The 19,785-nt window shown below is 40.1% G+C and overlaps 1 protein-coding gene across 2 annotated transcripts in view; it reads left to right on the top strand.

Annotated features, from left to right (window-relative positions):
- Nucleotides 1-19,785, top strand: part of EPS15 (epidermal growth factor receptor pathway substrate 15) — a 107,554-nt gene that overhangs the window by 30,917 nt on the left and 56,852 nt on the right. For both annotated transcript variants that reach the window (XM_019531407.1, XM_019531408.1), the window contains exons 8-12: nt 415-474; nt 3,529-3,729; nt 4,441-4,586; nt 9,288-9,444; nt 12,885-12,970. In XM_019531407.1, the coding sequence (XP_019386952.1) occupies nt 415-474; nt 3,529-3,729; nt 4,441-4,586; nt 9,288-9,444; nt 12,885-12,970 (650 nt within the window). The remainder of the gene's footprint in view (nt 1-414; nt 475-3,528; nt 3,730-4,440; nt 4,587-9,287; nt 9,445-12,884; nt 12,971-19,785) is intronic.

Raw genomic sequence — 19,785 nt, 5'->3', positions numbered from 1 at the left:
TCTCTGATTCCAGTGAATAAACTAAAACTGGCAGTAAAACATTTTGTTTCAAAGGTTATGTTTAAACGTAATCTGTGAAATTAGCGTATTAATCTCCCTTTTTAATATGTTGAATCTTTGTGTTTTGGTCTAATTTAACATTGACTTAGAATATTTATCTTGTTCTTTTCTCTTCAGAAAAGTACCTATCTTGATGAAAACACACATTGCAGGCTAAAAAATAGTTCCTTGAATGTATGGAGTCCAAGAAAAAATAGTGCAGTGGGGGGAGAGGGAGTGTTTTTTTGTTTTGTTGGTTTTTTTTAATCCAAGACCAGATAGGAGGTTTTTATTCCCTTTGTTTGGTAGAGTGCATATGAAGGCAGAGGAATAACAATGTATGCAAATATCCATTTATTTTGGTTTTCTCGTAAGGTTTGGGAGCTAAGTGACATTGACCATGATGGAATGCTGGATCGAGATGAGTTTGCAGTTGTAAGTACATCGTTCCATTGAGTTTCAGAGTTCTGGCAACCTGATAAAAGAAAAAAATGGAAAAATGTGAAGCTCTGAATGTTGCTTTTGAACATAAACCTGTTTTGCTAATCTTTACCGCTACTCATTATCTTAGCACAGACGGTGGTATTCATATATATTCCCCATTAGATTTCATAGCCTGTACTATTTATTATCTTCCATCGTTCCACCTACCATAGGTAGCGTCTCCCAAGTTTAAAGAAGTGGGTTTTTTTTGTCGTTGACAAAATGTGGTTTTAAAGTCTTTAATTATTTTGAGGCACTGAGTTATAGCCGTGAATCTAAAGTACTTACAAATTAATTAAAATTGAATTTCTTTTTTTCAGAAACAAGATCTTTCTTTTTATTATAGCATAACATAGCATCTGACAAACTACATTGTTGTCTACAAAACCTTGTGCCTCTCTGAACTGATTAGGCTATAAGGTGCCACCCAGCCCTAAGCTGTACTTTATCATGTGAGACTGTTTTTTAAGGGTTCTTCAAATATTCTTTTTTGAAGGCCATCTTGTGCCTGTGGGGTTTAAGCTAAGCTTCCCTTTGGGTAGAGACATTTTGAGCAAAATTGCTGTTGCCTCTTGTGGAAGGTGTTTTGTCTTGAAACAAATGATTTTTCTTGTTTGCTTTTTTCTAGTTTTGTTGGCAAAAGTAATTTTATGTACATCTTTATATGTATTATACCTGTCATCAAGCACTCTTTAGAAGCTCTTATCAAACATTAGTGTTCTAACTTTTGTCACTGTAGGGTTTTACATTTTGTGAAGAATGAAATAAGGAGTTACTTGAAATAAAGTATGATAGGATCTAAGAGCTTTTAATTTGCTAGTAACTGCAGAACAGGATAAAAAGAAAAGTATAAAAAAAAGCACAAAACCTTGACTCTGCGTAATTTGTTAGTCATCTTCCCTTGCTATAGTGCCCATCTTTGGTTCAGTTCAAGATTTTAGTCTACCATATATAATACATTTTCTTAAGTTGGGATAGATCAAAACTGAGGTATAAAATGGAGCAGGCATTCAGTGGCTTTAATTTGAGGGTGAAAAAGAAACCAAACATTTATATTTTTTTCACTGATGTTGTCAAGGGTTTGTGTTCAGCAGTTTGGAAAAGCAGAGAGAAAGCAATTATATAAATAGGGTGGAGAGAAAATTACTTTTCGGTTAAAGCATATAGTTTTAGTAGTATAAGTTTAAAAATGTTCGTATGGTAAAACTCATCCCACTATATAAAATAAGGTTAGTTTTCAGCAAAGAAAATGTAATTGTCTAACTGGCCTTTAATCTGGGTATCCAGAAATTGTTTAAACTATTATTACTCTTCAAATATAAATAAGAGCTTTTTCCCACCTCATCGAACTAAAAAGGTTACTAGAAAAACACTACCTTTCCACCTCATTCACTATCAGTATTGAAGGTGGTGTTCAAACTCTCATGTATACTTTAAGTATCAATACTGAATCTTAAGGGGGGATAGCTATAGGAGTGCTTTTCTGGAAGGTAGAGGGGCCCACAAAGTACTGCTTTTTTATTGTTCCAGTGAATGCAGCTGCACTGTTACATGCTTTAAATTAATCTAATGTCAGCACTTCAAATATTTAGTAATTCATTTTAATTTATGGACTTGGTTTTACTTTTTAAGTTGCCAAGATTTAAACCACAATGATTAAATTACGTGAATAATAGAGTGAAAAATAGAACAACTAGGTGGAATTTTTCCTGGGGGACCAATAAATATGAAAAAATGTCAAAATATTTAGACTTGTCCTGGACTTTAAACGTTTGAAACATTTCCTTTTATATTCACAGGTGCAAGTGGCAGTTATGAGTCAGAAATAGCCAGGGAGGTTGTCCACTTACCAAACAAAAGACAAACTAAAATTTAATCTTAAGAGGCATTAAGTGGAATTCAAAGGAGGATAAATGGTTAAATATGGCAGGTCAGAGAAAAGAAGATAAGCTGCATTTTGAGAGATCTTGGAGAAAATTACCTTTAAAGGGTGTTACCAAATCAGGATTTCTTATCTGTTCTCAAATTCTTGCTTTCAGGAAAAGAGAGGACAGTTTGGGGTTTGAGTTTTTAGGCGAAAGATGTGCTGTTTTGTCTTCGTGATACTGTCCCTGTACAGTTGAGAGGCGGAAGAAATCATGGTTGCACTCTTCTCCTTGATTAACTTTCCAAAGGAGTTTTGTCTTGTGTTTTTAAATGCATGTCCAGTAGAAATATTGAAAAAGAAGGTTATGCTTGATTATTTTTGTTGAGATACTCCTCTATTAATGTCTAAGCCTAGGCAGAGACATTAATGTGACAAGCCTGCCCTCTCCCAGTTCCTGGTGCAACAAAGCTGCGAAGCGGCTCTGAGCTGCAGCCTTCAAAAAGCTGGAGTGGGCTGGCAGCTGGGGAAATGGAGACTTTTGTTGTGTGCCCCCCACCCCCACAAGACCCCAGCTTGCAAACTGCAGGGGGCTTGTGTGGCAGGGGGCTCCATTCCTCCACCTGCCTCAGTTCCCACTACGGTGAAAAGCTGGGCAGTTCTGAGCTGGAAGCCAAAACCCAAGAGTTTTATTCATTAATGAATTTATCCTTACACTGTCACTGTGATGTAAAAGTGTGTGATTATTTCTGTTTCAGATATGAAAGCACAGGGATGGTGACTTGTCTCATAGATCACACAGGAAACCTGTGTTTGACCAGAGTCTGGAGTCTTTGACCCAATCCAATATTTTAACCTTAAGACCACCTTTCCCTGCATCACTTCTAAAACTGAGGAAAGAAATTGGCTGCTGAGTTGCTTATCTGTCTGTGAAGTGATATAGGGACTATAAACAACTGCATAAGTTGTCAAGAGAGGAGAGACGTAAAAGACCAAGGTCAAGAAGGCAGGAAAAACTGACCGACAACTTTTTTGTGAAACACTAGCTACCTTAAACTTGCACAGGTCGTACACTTCTGCTGCCTTTTAGGCCACTTCTTATTGAGTTCACGCTGACAGCTATGGTTTGTTTTCACATTTAGGCCATGTTCTTGGTGTACTGTGCTTTGGAGAAGGAACCAGTGCCAATGTCCTTGCCCGCAGCTTTGGTGCCACCTTCTAAGAGAAAAATTGTCAGTATTCCAGGACCAATGCCATTCATTCCACCTTCAGCATCTGCTAAAGATTCTCATCAGTCCTTGCCATCTGTAGGCATGTTACCTGCCAAGGCACCTGTCACACAGGTATGGGTTTAGAAATTAATAGAGTCAAGGAGAGAGAGAGAGACAGACTTCATGCAGCTGGGTCTGATGGTTCAGACTACCTGGATCCAGTTGGTTTTCTTCCTGTCAGAGTGTTTGTAAAATTGGAGAGGCTGGTAGGGAACAAGATTGGGGTTAAGAAAAAAATATTCCTTAATTCAAATATATGTACCTGAAGACTTAAACCAAATAAGAGTGATTAAAAATGTATGCTAAGACTATAGCTTTAAGATGCTTTTAGTAAAATTCCTTTCTTTGTAGCATCAGCCATACAAAAAGTCAGAATATTAACACTAAACATTAAGAGAACGATACGTATTTTTAAAAAATAAACAAGATGATAGCCCAAGTATTCAACTATATAAAATTCAATTGCTTCACATTTGTGCAAGTATTGTGCATACATTGGGTTTGCAGATGAGTGAAAATGAAGCAGTAAGCAGAGACGATGGCTAGAGATGAAGTTCAAGCATGTCCATTACAATGAGGAGCTGGGTCATGTCTTAAAATCCCCCATTGAGAAACTGCGAGAGGAAAACCACTGGGGAAAAAGCTTGTCAAGATTATGTTAATTGCAGTTGCTTTTTGCAGAAAGTATCATAATCTGTAGAGGTTTTTTTGGTTCATATTTTATTAAGATATTAAACACTTTCAATATAGAGATTTTTATGTAGTGTATTTTGTTTTCCTTAGTGGGTTGTATCACCTGCAGACAAAATCAAATACGATGAGATTTTCCTGAAAACTGACAACGACATGGATGGCTTTGTCTCTGGTGTGGAAGCTAGAGAGATATTCTTAAAGACAGGGCTTCCTTCTGCAGTACTTGCACATATCTGGTAAGAGGCTTTCCCCCTCTAACACCAGTTTGTTGTGGTTTTTTAAGTCTCTGAAATAGTGTTTGTGACAGGTAAAGTAATGACGTTCTTTGAAGTATTTTGCTCAACCACAACGCTTTTCGTGAGTAGCAGCATTGTACTGCATTTACTGCTTCCTTTGACCAATAGCTTGCCTGTATTTAGTGGTGAGAGTGGTCACTTCTGTGACAATTCACTCTTTGGCTGGGACCTAGTTAAATCTCAGTTTTTTTTTTTTTTTTTTTTTTTTTTTTTTTTTTTTTGTGGAGAAACTGCAAAGAATGATGACCTCCATAATGACCACGAAAAATGGCATCAGCTGCAAGTTTCCAGGAAATTGACCAAAAAAGCAAATTACCTTAATAAAAAGAAAATGCTGACTCCCCAGTGGGAGCCAGTGGTCCTTGCTGTTGCTTGGCTTTGCAGTCTGCCTGGAAGGGGAAGGCACCAGCTGGCGGGGTGGCATGAAGGGCAGCCAGCAGTCAAGATGGTGGCCACCCCCTTGTCCTTCTTTCTCCTGTGGCCTCTGCACCAGTTGGTGCTGAGGGGTGGGGCTGCCATGAAATACCCACAGAATCAGCTCTGTGCACTGTAAGTGGGCCATGCAAATTGCTTTCTCATGCCATGAGTTTGGTAGATCTCTACTCTTTGGCTTTGTTTCTTAGATGCTTTCAAAACATCAGTTACAGAAGTAATGCATAGGAATTCACACTGGATCAGATCTAAGGCCTGTCGAATCTGGAATGTTGTCTTCCACAATAGCTGGTATTACTGGTGATTCTTCAGAGGACGGTATAAGAACCGTGCAAGTAGGCAACTGTAGAATAATCTGTTCCCAGTATTTGGTCTCTTCCTGGCCTCTGCTGGTCACAGACTAGTTTAAGCTCTGAGGCATGAAGTTGAAAATGCTTTCCCCCTAAAACTTATGTTACACTAGTTTATTATGATTCTGTGTATTTTTCTATCCCTGTATAAAGGTCTTATTCCTTTCTTCTTTGTGTGAAGGTCTTATTCCTTTCTTCTTTGTGCGAAGGTCCACAGAATGGTTCTCCTGCCTGTTTGCTGCATGGAGGCAGAGCCAGATGCCAGTCACTGATAGCCAGAGAACGACCTTTCTGCTAAGTTCTGTTCAGTTATCTACTCCCGCACAGTGGCAGACAGATGCATCCGGCCAGCCTTTCTGCAGAACTTCTCTGAGGGGGAATTCCATTCTGTTGCAAATGTTTAAGCTAACAGTTCAGTCCCTCATCGTGTTGTAAGAGTTAACTTTGTCTTGGGGTCAGGGGAGAGGAGAGGAATTGTCTGCTCATTTCTGCTGCCCTATGAAATGTGTGTACTGACCAGTGGTTTTGCAGACTTCAGAGTGCAGCCTAGCAGATTACTATGGAAAAGATCTGGCTAAAGAGACAGGCTGATCCATCTAAGCACTCCCCATGGAATTGCCTCCTTAGACGAGGGAGGCCAGTAAGGCAGACTGATGTTAGCAAATGGAGCAGAAAAATGAATTTGAAAAATAAACATAAGATGGATGTTACTTCAGGCATGAGTGAGCTGACCACTTTGAGACTATGCTTAGGAGTCTGTAGCCGCCTGAAACAAATTACTTTGCTTACATGCCCTAGGCTGCAACTGTGAATCACTACGCCCTTATATCCAGGTTTGATTACAGATTGTTGCATCTTGCATTTGTCTTTTCTTCCTAGCAGACAGCTGTGGAATAAGGGACAGCAGCCTAGAACGGGAACTACTGGCAGCCAGTAAGAACATGGACATACAATACAAAGCAGCACTGTACTTGCTTTGTCCTGAACCAGAAATTATATAACCCCGTTAGTGGAGGACTCTGCAAAGGCTTATCAACTTTGCTGCCAGAGTGGTTTGTTTCAGCTTAGCCATATAAACATGCCTTGGGAAGCCTCCTTCTCCACCACTTCTTTCTTTATATTCCAGCCTCCATTTTTTCAGGACTGCAAGGTTCACCAGCGTGTATCAGTTAAAACTTAAACCGGTATCACTGTTGAATATAACAGTGGCTACGTCTAGGTTGTCAGAGATTTCACATGTTTAGCTGGGGCAACTGAATAGTTTGCTGAAAAAAGGGACTTTCTGTTTATCTGGGCTTGTGGCAAGCAAGCACTTCATTTTGGCCCCATCCTTTGGGCATGAAAACTTCTTAGATATTATCACACAATTAAAAATAAAATCTGAACCATCATCCAATGCTTGAAGTGCCTTTGCATTTGTTTGCAAATAAAAGTAGATGCTGGTGTTGCAAATATGGTCTCTCTCAACTTGGAAGTCATATGATGTAAGAGCAAGTCTATGGAAAGAGAAGGCAGAAAATGATATTAAAGTGAGGATATGGGATTTTTATCTGATTAGAGTATCCAGTCAGTTCTATGTTAATGATACAATGGGAAACTATGGAAGCCTGAAGCTGTTCAAACTGTTTAGTAGTCAACTTGCTTCCTGTCAGATAGAAAAAAATTCAGAGTGCTTGGCAGGTTGAAGCAGTTTGACATACGTCAGAAGAAAATGACTCTACCAGTACTAAAAGAATAAGTGCGGAGTCACAGTCGTCGTCTTGTCGTAGTTGTCCTCTTGTCTCAGAGCTATCTTAGGGTTTCCACCTAGCTGCTGTGGAGATAAATTCGTTTTCATTGCCCCGTGCTCTTAATTTGAGAGCAAAAGGGCTAGCTTTGATTGAATGAAATGTGTGCAAGAATTTGGGGAACAATTAGTCTCATTTCCCCATTTTAGCAACCCACGGGAAGACCACAGTATGAAAGGTCTCTACTTCACTTTGCATGGCAAGCTAGTTACAATACTTCTATTTCTAGCCTGAAATTGGGGACAAATAGAGCAGCTCCCTACCTGATATATCTAAATAAGTTCTTATTGGAAGTTTGTCTTAAAAGTGATTCTACTGAACAATCCTGATTATGTCTTTTTGATGTTGTAGATGGGTGACAGTAGTTTTCTTATCTGCTATTCAATTCTCACATGTCCTTACAGGATATCTTTAATGCAGTGGTAACAATACTGACAGTCTTGGGAGGAAAAGATTTCCCAGGTAGCTCCCTGAGCAGTTTTTCTGATGAGGGATTAATGGAGACACAAGTGAAACAAATATGTAGCATAGGAATGCCCTTGGAGTATTTTAAATTAAGGGCAAAGGTGGACACGTGGTGCTGGAGAATTCACTGTGAGTTCAGGTTGTGCATTATTGGGTGCAAGATCTCTTCTCAGAAAATGTTACCAAATACAGAATTCCAGACTTCATCTGTCTGATAGTTAGAAGTCTTCTGAGGTTGATCTAATCTAAATTTACCCAGTTCGATAAATTGTAGCCTGTTTGTAGCCATTTGATCGTGTGTTGTTTTTCAGTCTAAAGCTCTTCTCCTTCCCTAATATTCACTCCATGTAGGTGTTTTTTCAAGAGTGTTCATATCCTTTTTCAGTCTCTGTGTCGAGAGACCAAACGAGGTACACTCCTTTAATCTTCTTTCATAAGAAAAGGTTTCACCTGGTCATACAGCACAACACAGGAACCATGAGTTGGTATTTACAGATTGAACTGATGGAGGGTGATGCTGTCATACTTCCTACACACTGAAAGTACTTTTTCTCAGTAACTTCAGTCTTAACTCAGTGAGGTTTTGAAATTGGAAGCACTTACTGAGAACTAGTATTGTACCTCTCCTTGAAACAAAATGGCCCTTTGCAAGTTGTACAGAATTAATTTCCAAGGTAAACCCTGTAGACAAGAAATAGTTTCCTGTCCTGGATGAAAAGATCCCAGGTTCAACGTAAGAGAATGACTACAGAAGCTGGAAGGTTTTCAGAGTACATTTTCTTGATAGAGTGTTTGAGACCCTGCTTTTGCTAAACAGAAACCATCCTTTAAAACATAGCGAGGGCTTTATTTGCTCCCCACCTCCTTTTTATGTTCACCATTAAACTATGATCATACTCTGAAGCCACACTACAAGTAAGAGTCTCCTGTGGATGTCAGGATGAGAGAGAATAGGAAGATGATTCTGGCAGCTTACCTGGAAACCCCTTTTCTTCAGTAGCTGTAGTCCACGGATCTGGCTTATCCTGAAGCTAAATGATAACTTGAAGTCAAAGTAGAAGTTAACCCCCAAAGTTGTGTGGTGTTATTTTCCATAACGGGGGAAAAATGTATTCCAAAGCCCCCCATCCTCTTCCCCAAGGACTAGTTAATACAGTTTTCGAATTGGGAAAGTTGGATGAAATTTTCTAACCCTAGAGTTTTCTTAATTGGCCAGAACTTCAGGCACAGGGTATTCTATTGCTGTCAGTGACTGATGCACCTAATTCTTTCCCAGAAGAGATGGAAGACCCATTGGAAAAATCTGTGGATCTTTTCTGTATAAAGAGAAAAGGTTTGGGTGAAATTTCCTATTGTTTTCTGAGCCTTAGGGTTTTCTTTTATGTGCGTTTCCTATCCTTGTTAAAAATGGCGATGTGCTGTGCAGTGCTGAGGATTCAGGAGTGGTTCTAATACATTTGAAGATAAACAGTAGTAATGAGTACCAGCAGTTGCCCTACTTTTCCCTAATTTGCACATACAATCTTAGAACTAGATAGTTCTAAGAGAGATTAACTGAGATGTTCCATTTAACATGTATATATCTTTCTCTCTGTGTTTGTGTATAGGGCCCTTTGTGACACGCATGACTGTGGAAAGCTTTCAAAGGAACAGTTTGCTTTGGCTTTCCATTTAATCAATCAGAAGTTAACAAAGGGCATTGATCCTCCTCAGGTTTTGACTCCAGAGATGATTCCTCCATCAGACAGGGTCAGCTTACAGAAGGTAAGAATCTCTTTGACATTTGAACAGAAACCTCAGACATATTAAACTCATGAATTCAAATTGTGGGAGCAGGGGAGGGAACCTTTTAATGGTATGCTAAAACATAGGTGTAGTACAAGGAAGAAAATAAACTTAATTGCCAGGATAGGTGTATTAGTTGTCCTCTTCTCCCCCAAACTTTTACATTTTTACAGGAAGAGGAGGAACTTGGTACATCCATTTTTAGTTGTCATATGTTACACAGCCAACCAAGCAGAGAGAGCTTACTATAGGGAAAGCATAATACCAGCTTTTTGAATGAATACACTTATTGCTGAGTGTCCAAGGGATTCCAGTACTAAATTTGCTTTCTTTTTCCCTTGGTGTGTAGACATTTTTTTTTCAGTGTCACTACCACATTTCCCTCTTTCAGGAAGTTAAGATTGTTTTCTATTAAAATGAGACCTTTTCAACTCTGTAGTTACTTTTTAAAAAAGGAGCGTTTTGATATTTTAAATATCAATTTTTTTATTCATAGCAATATTTAGCTGGCTAAAGTGGTATTTAGTAGAGCAGCAATCAAGTCTCAGCCAGATGGTCTCTGTTTAATACTTTTATAGCTGTCTTGGACTATTACTAAACACCTTTTCTTGGTTGTGCTAAGCACTGACATAGCTGCACTATCTTCATTATAACAGAATGAGAAATTCTCACCTGAAAAATAAGAAACTCAAAATTTTGCCTTACTTTTGAGTTTCTCTAATTGGCACCTAATTTACTTTTACATTTTGTTTTTAAAAGAAACTGTTTCGTTTGCAACTTTACTAATCTTTTTTGTATGTTTGCTTTCCTTTCTGTGTCTCTTCTAGTTTCGACTGTTTTTTCCATTCTGCACCACTCTGCTTTACATCTTTATTATTCTGTCAGTTTCTTAACTCTGCTTTCTCAAGGTTAGAGATTCTTTGCTTTTCTAATATTTACTGTCTGTTGATTTAATAATGCACATCTTTTAAATGTCTCTTAAGTAGTCTTTGAAATAGCACAGCATTTTGATATATTGCACTATGTTGCCATCTGAAACTACTGCTGTGCTTATTGCCTTTCATCTGGAAGAGTCTCAAGGTGCTTTTTGAGCATGAACTGACAAACTATATTTAGTTAACTCTGTGTAAAATGATTGTATTCCATCCATCACAGAAATACAGGCATCTCTGGGGTGAACCTTGTTGGCTGTTAAACAGTACACATTGACACTAAATAAGTTTAGCAGTTCACACATTGTAAATTATTGAAACTGCTGGAAAAATTGGGGTAGACAGGTTAATTACCCAAACTGACAGCTGATGATATCGCTGGTGCTCATATTTTGTGCTGTTCTAGAAGCATGGACCCATGCATAAATATGTTGGTCATGACTGCAGCTGAAATCAGCATTATTTTGGCTGCTTTAGTTGTTAGTGCACCACACAGGGCATTTTCCCAGTATTCCTAAAATACTGAGATCAGTTGAATCTTCCAGGGAGTATGCACGAAAGCAGAAAAAGAGACTGAGATTGTTTGAAAGAGGGGAAGATAGAGGTTCAGAGTGATTTGAACTTTATAAAATTCCACTTACTAGGTTGCACTGAATTCTCAATGAGTTGAGCTCCTACAAAGAGATGCCTTGTTGTCAAAAAGAATATTTGGTGAAGACAATTCCTTTACTGCTCTTTGGGCATCAGTAGGTGAAGGCTAAGGGTCAAGAACACTTATGGCATTGCCAGCAGCTAAGGAAAAGGGTTGAACATTGTCACCATTGCCACTGTTATTCAAACAGTGAGAACTGTTTGAATGCATTTTTTTCTCTTGATTAACTTGGTCACTGTGATGGCATTCTGTAGAAAAAAGTTTAGGCATAGTAATATACCATGACTTACTGGAGAAAGGAGCAGGTTTGCCAGTAATCATTCCTGTGGTGCTGTTCTACCTTTTACTGATGTACCTCACAGTTAGAGTTATTGAATAGTATTTTGTTCATTAGGGGAAGAACATAGGTGATATGAAAGACTATTTATTCATCTCTTACATCAGAAGACTCATGTGAATCCCATCATAAATGCAAACTGGTAGTATAATCTAAAGCACTGCACATCTTAATCCATGGAAAACCAACACTGAATGATTTTTTTTTTTTCATTGCAAGTCTGCATATTAGTCATGAGTCTTAGAGTTGCAGGGACCTTGTATGATAGGACTGAGATGAATATCCACAGTTGGGTGAATGGACTTGGACAATGCCACCAGACATACTTTGTATGGCTACTCTTACTAGCTTTGTATCTGTTCTTGATCAAAGCATCTTTTTAAGGGAAATGATTATCAAAGTTGTAGAAGGAAGCAACGGAGAGTACAGGGAACTTCCGCTCAAGACCTACTAAAATTAACTCATGGTTTACTAGACCATGATTGTGTTACTTTTGGTAGTCGTCTACCTCAGGACTTCTGCAAAACTAAAAACACTCATTGGATGTAAAGTTCTGTTTTACATAAGAGCAAGAAAATACAAAGTTCATGTTGTTGTTTCATCTGTGACTTGTCCAAAATTTGATCTGTTGTTCTCCGGCATTTCTCTTTGGTTTAACTGCATGCACCTGAAAGCATGGCTTAAAGCATCAATAATACGTCATGGTACAAGCTTATCTGACCTGTAAAGGTGAGCAGAAATAACTTTAAAAAAAAAGTAATAGTGAAGCTAATAATTTTTAAATCATTAATAGAAAATTAGTTTAATGTTAGTAATGAAATAATGTTTCAAGTAAAGATGAGGTTCTTTGCATGACCAGGCCTCATGTTAGGGTGCTATAATTCCTTTGAAAGAGCTCATGTTTCTCCTAGAAATTCGTCATGAAAAGCTCAGCTTTTGTTCTGGCAGACAGTGGAGTTTAGCTGTAGTATTTGTCTAGAATTTTACCTTTTTTATATTTAATCTTCTTTTTTTTCCAAAACTTTTCAAAAAATTGCTGCGTGTTTTGTTAGAGACATCAGCCAAAGTTTTAACTTCATTATCATGACAGCTTTTTATCAGACTTCCTATTCTGTTGCCCAGTAGGACAGGACACCAGTTTTTAGTCCGTTGCTGATGCTTAAAATTGATTCATAGTTACTTAAAACTGAAGTGTTTTCTTGACAGTGCTCTTCTGTGATCTATCATGACACCATGAGGGTAATATTCCGTGGCTTTCAGATGATTTAAAACGTTTAGACCATTTTAGAAGTGTTAAATCATAACTTTGTCACAACAAAATCCAAGATCTGATAGATTCATAAATGTCACCTGTAGTAGAGAAGGGGCTAAGCTCTGTAAAAACAAACTTGGAGTCAAGCATACTTTATTTTGATCTAGATCCCCACATTTAATCAATTATTTTTTAATAATGTACAACACAAAATATAAGCTAAAGATGTTAATTTTTATCTTGCAGAGCACTCTGGGACCGAGTCCTGTGGCAGATTTTTCTGCAATTAAAGAGCTTGATACTTTAAACAATGAAATAGTTGACCTGCAGAGGTAGGTAAAGGAGAATTACCACAATTTTAATTGCAGCCAAATGTTGTATTTAGTACTGCTTGAATACAATTTCATAGTTCTAAACCTTAACTATAATACAGTAAACTATCGATATGCACTGTTGCACTTCTGTGAATTATGACTTTGGTAACTATGATTTTGTTTTCTGTTGGTTTTGAACAACGTTAGGTTCATTAATAGCAATAAAATCCCAAACACCATCCACTGCTCTGTAGAAGAGAGAAAGTAATCTTTCTTTTTCTTTGTGCTGTGTAGTAGAGATTTGATCATAGTTCATCACGGGTTAAACAACAGTGTTTTGCAAGTGGGCATAGTTTTCCTGATGAAATCTGGTTAAATTACCATCATAACAGTATTACAGGTAAATTAGTGTGGTAGTGCAAATGTTATTTAAGATTTCTATTAAAAAACAAAATCTTGCTTTTTACAAAAGACTTGTGTACATTTCTCTGTCTTCCTCTAAATAATTTTAATGAAGTCTAGAACAGAGGTTCCCAATCCTGGGCCGCAAAGGGCTGGCTGCCAGTCTGCGGGAGGGTTGGCTGCTGGGCCAGAAGTCTAGAAGTGACCGGCATACTGTGAACCGGCAGCCAACCCTTTTTTATACTCAGTCCCGAGCATAGAAAAGGGTTGGTTGCCGGTCTGGAGTATGCTGGTCACTTCCAGCCTGCAGTACACAGGCCTACTTAAACGGCGAATAAATTGTGGATTTTGCCAAGTAATTGCTTCCATTTCCATATGTAACAGTGGATTCAAGAGGTTCCCGGTAACCTTGCAAAAGATACTTTGAAGATGACACCAGTGAAGTAAATACTGCTGCATTTCCCACCCCCTTCACACACGCATCGTTTTATTAAAAGGGATATTAACTTCCATACACAGTCTTAGAGGCTGTTAGAGGTAAATAGGCCAGAGTAATAACTGCAAACTTGTTCTTGGGCTCAACTCTCTAAGTTAAATGGAGCAATAAAAGAAGGGATGTAAAGTGAGCCACTACTTAGCACTGGGAATGTATCAGCACAAGATGAGTACTAGCTCAGGAAAAGCTTTTTATTTGAACTTTTTAAGAAGATGAAGGGCTTCCATTTTTTTTATAGCACAGCTGTATAAAGCTTTTTAATGTAACTGAGTAAATATTAACCTTGTGCTAAAAAATTCTAGCTGCTAAATACATGGAGCAAGATGGACGCATAATTGTGAAATGTATAATCAAAGCAAAATAGATAAGCAATAGGATTTTAAAAATTTCCTTAATGTTTACTACCTGCATTTTAGAATATGTTTTTGTCCTCTACTTAATGTGAAGTATATTGTACAACAGCTGCAAAGGTATAAATATTGCATGTTTCCATTTATTTGACTGAATTTGTATGGTGTTCTCTTGCTTCTTGAAAGATCTTTTTTTAAAAACCTATTGAGAACAGTGTAAAAGCTACTTGGCTTTCTTTGACTAGAAGAAAACAGTTTACAGGATGCCTACAGTTGATGATCTGAGTGAAGCTGGATCCTTTTTACCCACGAGCACCAACACTTTGGCAGTGGTTCTCAACCTCCTCACTTCTTTGAATGTGGCAGCATCCTCTGCTGAGAAGGCCTCATCTTACCTCCGTGGTCCTCAAGACAAGAAAAAACATTACTGTTCAGCCACACCATAGAGCAGTGGTTCTCAAGCAGGGTGCCATGAGACACCCACTCCACCCCACCCCCTTCAGAAGTGCTGTGACAGGTGCTGTGTCACTGCAGCAGCCAGGTAAAAAGCTCCAGGGTGCAGCATACATGCTCTCTCCTGCCACATTAGCATATTCTGATAACCCTACAGCAGGTAAGAGAGCTGGTTCATGCTGCAGCCCGGCCCAGTCTGCCTCTCCTTCCCTCCACATTCCTCCCAGATACAGAATGTGCGGGACAATTGGAACTGTCCCACATTCCTCTTTCTGGCGGATGCCATGCGGGGTCAGACCAGGAAGGGCCGCAGCACTAGCTGGCCCTCCTGCCTGCTTTAAAGTCGTCGAGGTAGAGGCAAGTGAACGTGTATGCATAAAGCGCATGGGGCGCTTTTATCTGACAACGGCAATACCTGCTTGAAAACCACGGAGGTAAGATGAGGCAGAACAACAGTGCTTCTCACCACTGGTTTTATAGGAACGGTGCTTGGGAATGCTGCACCGATGTTCTGACAGCAAAACTCTTGTTCTCTGTGGCAAAGTGAACAAGCTGTCATTTAGTACAAGTCTATCATATTCTTTTTAAAGCGTGCTTAGTGCGATTACACTTTTCAAACTCTATATAAAACTTGTGTGAACCTTAATTAAACCTCCCTGTTATGTTTTGGGCCTGAGAGAAGAAGCCAAGAGAGCTTAACACACTCTTTCTTTTGTATGAAAGCTGGGGGCAGGAAAATGAATGTGGGGGTAAGCATAAACGATGCTTGGAGGCTGGGGCAGGCACAGTGACTGGCCGCAGGCAGCTGCGGTGGTGGTGGTGGCCTGCAGCAGCAAGTGGGGAGCTCCCACAGGCAACTGTGGTGGGGGGGGGGGCAGGCCAAGTGGGGAGCTCCCACAGGCAACTGTGGTGGGGGGGGGGGCAGGCCAAGTGGGGAGCTCCCACAGGTGGCTGCAGCGGTGTCAGTGGCAGGGGGCCTGGGGTGGAGTGGCGAGTACTGAGCAGTGGTTGACGGTGGGCGGTGGCCAGTGGCAATTGGCAACTGCCCGTGGGCACTGCTGGCAGTGTTGGCAGCACTTCTCTCAGGGGGTGCACGTGCACCCACTTGCACCTGCTACGCATGGCCAGTGGGGGCAAGGATTTGTACAATAGCAGAGGTCTAGCCACTGGCAAGGTCAAAATATCTCAGTGAAACACAGCTGTGTATTTTGCAGACATTTGTATTCTTACTGTCTGTTCTCCATCATTAATAGTAAAACATTACACCGAGCTCATCTTCCATTTCTATTGGTAGTATTTTATTAGTAGTATTCTTGCAAATAGGGGTCTGTGAAAATCAAATGTACTGTACTTACAGAGGTCACAGTGACTTTCCTAGCATTTGAACACTAAATTTTCTGGAGCCTGGCTCTCTGCTCAAGATATAACCATGTTGCAGGAAAGGTAGAAGTATATACTGGCAACCCCTGCTTAGCACTCTTAATTGGTTCCTGAAAAATTGAGTGTCAAGCAAAGCGAGTGTTAAGCAAAACTGAAAGTATTTGACAACCCAGGATGGGAACTGCAATTGTTTTTAATGACCCAAGATGGCGTCCACAATCGTTATAGCGAAACTCGCTGAGCGCTAAGTGAAATCAGGTATCAATTTAAAATGAGTGTTGTAGCAAAATAGTGCTAAGTGAAGCAGCGTTCAGTGGGGGTTACCTGTATTTTTTCATTCTGTATTTGGAAAGGAGTAGAATTGCATAACCTTATATTATGGTAATAATGTAATACTTTTTGTTCTCCCTGAAAGTAGGGAGAATACTAAATAGCTTTTGCACTGTTGTATCTGTAGAACTGGATGATTTGCAACCAAGAATATGAAGTAAATGAGTGTGCTAATCTTTCTGGTGTTCTAGAAGACAAAAAATATTTTTTCCAATATTTAGGGAGGTTCTGATAGTGAACAGTAGGGTTGGTCTACATTAATTCCCAGGAAAAATTGTGGGACTACTTATAAGTGACATAGTCATTAAAGAATTAGAAGAAATGGTGCCAGTCAACATGGTTCTGTAGAAACAGATCGTGATACAGCTCTTCTTGAAAATGAGATTACAAGTTTGATAATTGATGTTGTTTCCTATCTTGTGAGTTGTTCAGTCATGTATTGTAAGTTGTCCTGAATGTTGTTGGGGAGGGTGGCATGTAAAAACCTAATGCATAAATAAATAATTGTGTTAATATATTGTACTTGGAATTATCAGTCATTTCAGTTGATCAGCATGTTATGCTGGTTCAAAAAGACAAAATCAGGTCTATACATCTAGGAATATAAGTCATATTTTAAAGATCAGATCCATATATGTGAACCCTGACTTTGGATTACCAGTGGCGTGTGAGCTTCTAACATAATGCTATTGGTAAATTGATATATATGGGGATAGCAAAAGAAGTAGGAAGGTATTATTGCCCCCGTATCCTTCAGTGATGACTGAGTTTAATGGAATACCACTCCAATTTTGCTATTCATGCATCCAGTTGATGAAAAACTGGAAAAGGTTCATAAAAGAACTACAAGAATGAATTTGAAGTCTTGAATGTAATGTCTTGGGGTCCTGTGAACCCAGTATTCATTCCTGCCTGTGGTAGGGGGGTCAGGCCAGATGATCTGTTCAGGTCCCTCCTGACTCTAGCTACTATAAAACTATGAAAATATTCCTTGCTGGGAGACTGAGGAGTTTCAGTCTAGATTATTGAAGAGAGCAACTTGCTCATCGTCTGCAAGTAGGTACATGGAGAAGAGATTTTTGGAAGTAGGTAGTTGTCTAATCTATCCAAAAAGACATGGCAAGATCCTTTAGTTGAAGATAAAACTACACCCAGTCACGTTCAAAATAGATGCTGATTTTTAGCAGTGAGAGTAATTCACTGTTGGAATAATGTGCACTGGAAAAAGATGGAATCTGATGTTTGTACACTTTAAATGCATTTCATTTAGTTTAGTATGGTGATCTCGTGATATGATTTTTGTATATATGTTCAAGAAAACGAGATTTGTTTTTATAACTAATTTTAAGAATTGGTAAAAATTCTTAAGTAGATAAAGACAGAGTATTTCACATAGCACAGGGGTTTGAACTCCTGTTACTTTATTCTATAAATCAGTTCTTTACTTGTGTTGAATTTTTTTTCTAAAACAGCTGAGTATATCTGAAAATTTCCAACCAAGAATTGTAAAAGAAATGGAGACATTCCTAATATCTTATAAGGAGGTCTCCAAATCTTCTTCCTCTTTGTTCTCCTCTTCCTCACCCCTCCTTGGAGAATGAATGTCTGTACAACTTACCCTTCTGAGAGAAGCCAGCCCCCGCCCCCCTGGACCCAGAAACTGTGTGTTGCTTGGGCTGGCCAGCCAAGTAGGGAGCAGAACACACCCCTTTCTTAATCCCACATAGTCTGTGTCCCCCTGAAGCACAGACTCTGAGCAGTCTATATCAGCCAATCAGGCCGGCCCTGTGCACTGTTGCTCTCTATCTCCAGGCAGACTGAGGGAATCTGCAGAGCACATTTTATTGTGTGCAGAGGGACTCAGCATTCAAATGTCTGTTCAGGCACTTCCAGGTAAGTTTTTTCTTACCAGGAGAATAAGCCCAAGAGAATTCTCCAAGTTATTTCAAGGTGTGTACGCAGTCTTAGACATCCTAAGTTACTTATGGTTGGCTGTGTTTATAGTCAGCTATGTACCTGGGCCAAGGTCCCTAAAGATATCCATGTGCCTAACTTCCATTTGAAATCAAGGGGTGTTTATACATGTGTTCCCAGGTCTTGAGAGGGTAGGGAAGTGCTTTAATTAGAGCAGCCCCCTGTTAAAGCACAGGAGCATCCCTCAGCTGAAAAATGGCAGTGGGGGCACTTTAACTGAAGCTGGTCAAATGAGCTTTAGTTAAAGCGCTCCCACTGCCATTTTATAGCATGGGGATGCTGATGCACATGATGCTGGAGTCTGCTGGAGCACAGTAATTAACACGCTCCAGCAGACGTGATTAATTACAGTGCGTTGGAGCAGTCTCGCTGCGTGTGTATAGGTGCCTAATGAGTAGGGACCTACTAAATACATGGTTTCTGTGAAATCCATGAAATCATACAATTGGCAGTCTGCTGTGAAAAATAGCTGGTTCCACATGAAAAAGAACTGGCTATGTTCAAAAAGCTGGCAAAGAGTCGGCAAAAAGCTGTCTCCTAGAAGGGCAGGGGGAGGGATATGGGAGGTGTGGAAAAAAAAAAGGCAGACTGCCTGTCTCCTGAAGCAGGGAATATGGGGGAGAGGGGAGAGAGAAAGTCAGGAAAAGTTCCTGTCTCTCTGTCTCCAGAAGGGGGAGAGGAGGGGGGAAACAGGGAAAAGCCTGCCAAAAGTCCCTTTCTCCTGAGTTTGTTTACTCAGTAATTATTGCCCTCTGCTCCTTTAAGAGAGTGATAATTAGTGAATTAACAAGCTAGGCAGCTCCAGTTAGGGCGGTCAATCAGTGCCTGGGAGGGGTGGGACTTGCGACACCCCTCAGCCAATTAGAGGTATGGGGGAGGGGTCACTTCACTCTACCTTCAGAATGGAAGGCCCAGCTGTATCACGGCCCTGAAATTGGGGCCCCCGGCCATGTTTCATAGTTTCTAGGGTCAGAAGGGACCTGAGCAGATCATCCAATCTGACCCCTTGCCATGGCAGGAAAGAATACTGGGGTCAAATGACCCCAGCAAGGTGTTCATCCAGCCTCCTCTTAAAGACCCCCAGGGTAGGAGCCAGCGCCACTTCTCTTGGAAGTTGGTTCCAGATCCTAGCTGCCCTGATGGTGAAGTAGCGCCTCCTGATATCTAGCCTAAATCTACCATCTGCCAGCTTGTGACCGTTGTTCCTGGTCAGTCCTGGCAGTGCTCGGGGGAACAGGGACTCCCCCAGTGCTTGCTGATCCCCCTTGACTGGTTTATAACAGGCCACTAGATCCCCCCTCAGCCTTCTCTTGTGGAGGCTGAACAGGTTCAGGTCCTGCAGCCTCTCCTCGTAGGGCCTGCCCTGCTGTCCCCTGGTAATGGAAGTGGCCTCCTCTGGACCCTCTCCATGCTGTCCACATCCCTCCTGAAGTGCGGCACCCAGAACT

The sequence above is a fragment of the Crocodylus porosus genome, unplaced genomic scaffold (assembly GCF_001723895.1).
Source record: "Crocodylus porosus isolate Cpor-Errol unplaced genomic scaffold, CroPor_comp1, whole genome shotgun sequence".
Taxonomy (NCBI): Eukaryota; Metazoa; Chordata; order Crocodylia; family Crocodylidae; genus Crocodylus; species Crocodylus porosus.
The sequence above is the reverse complement of the archived record's forward strand: the minus strand, read 5'-3'. Positions and strand labels throughout refer to the sequence as shown.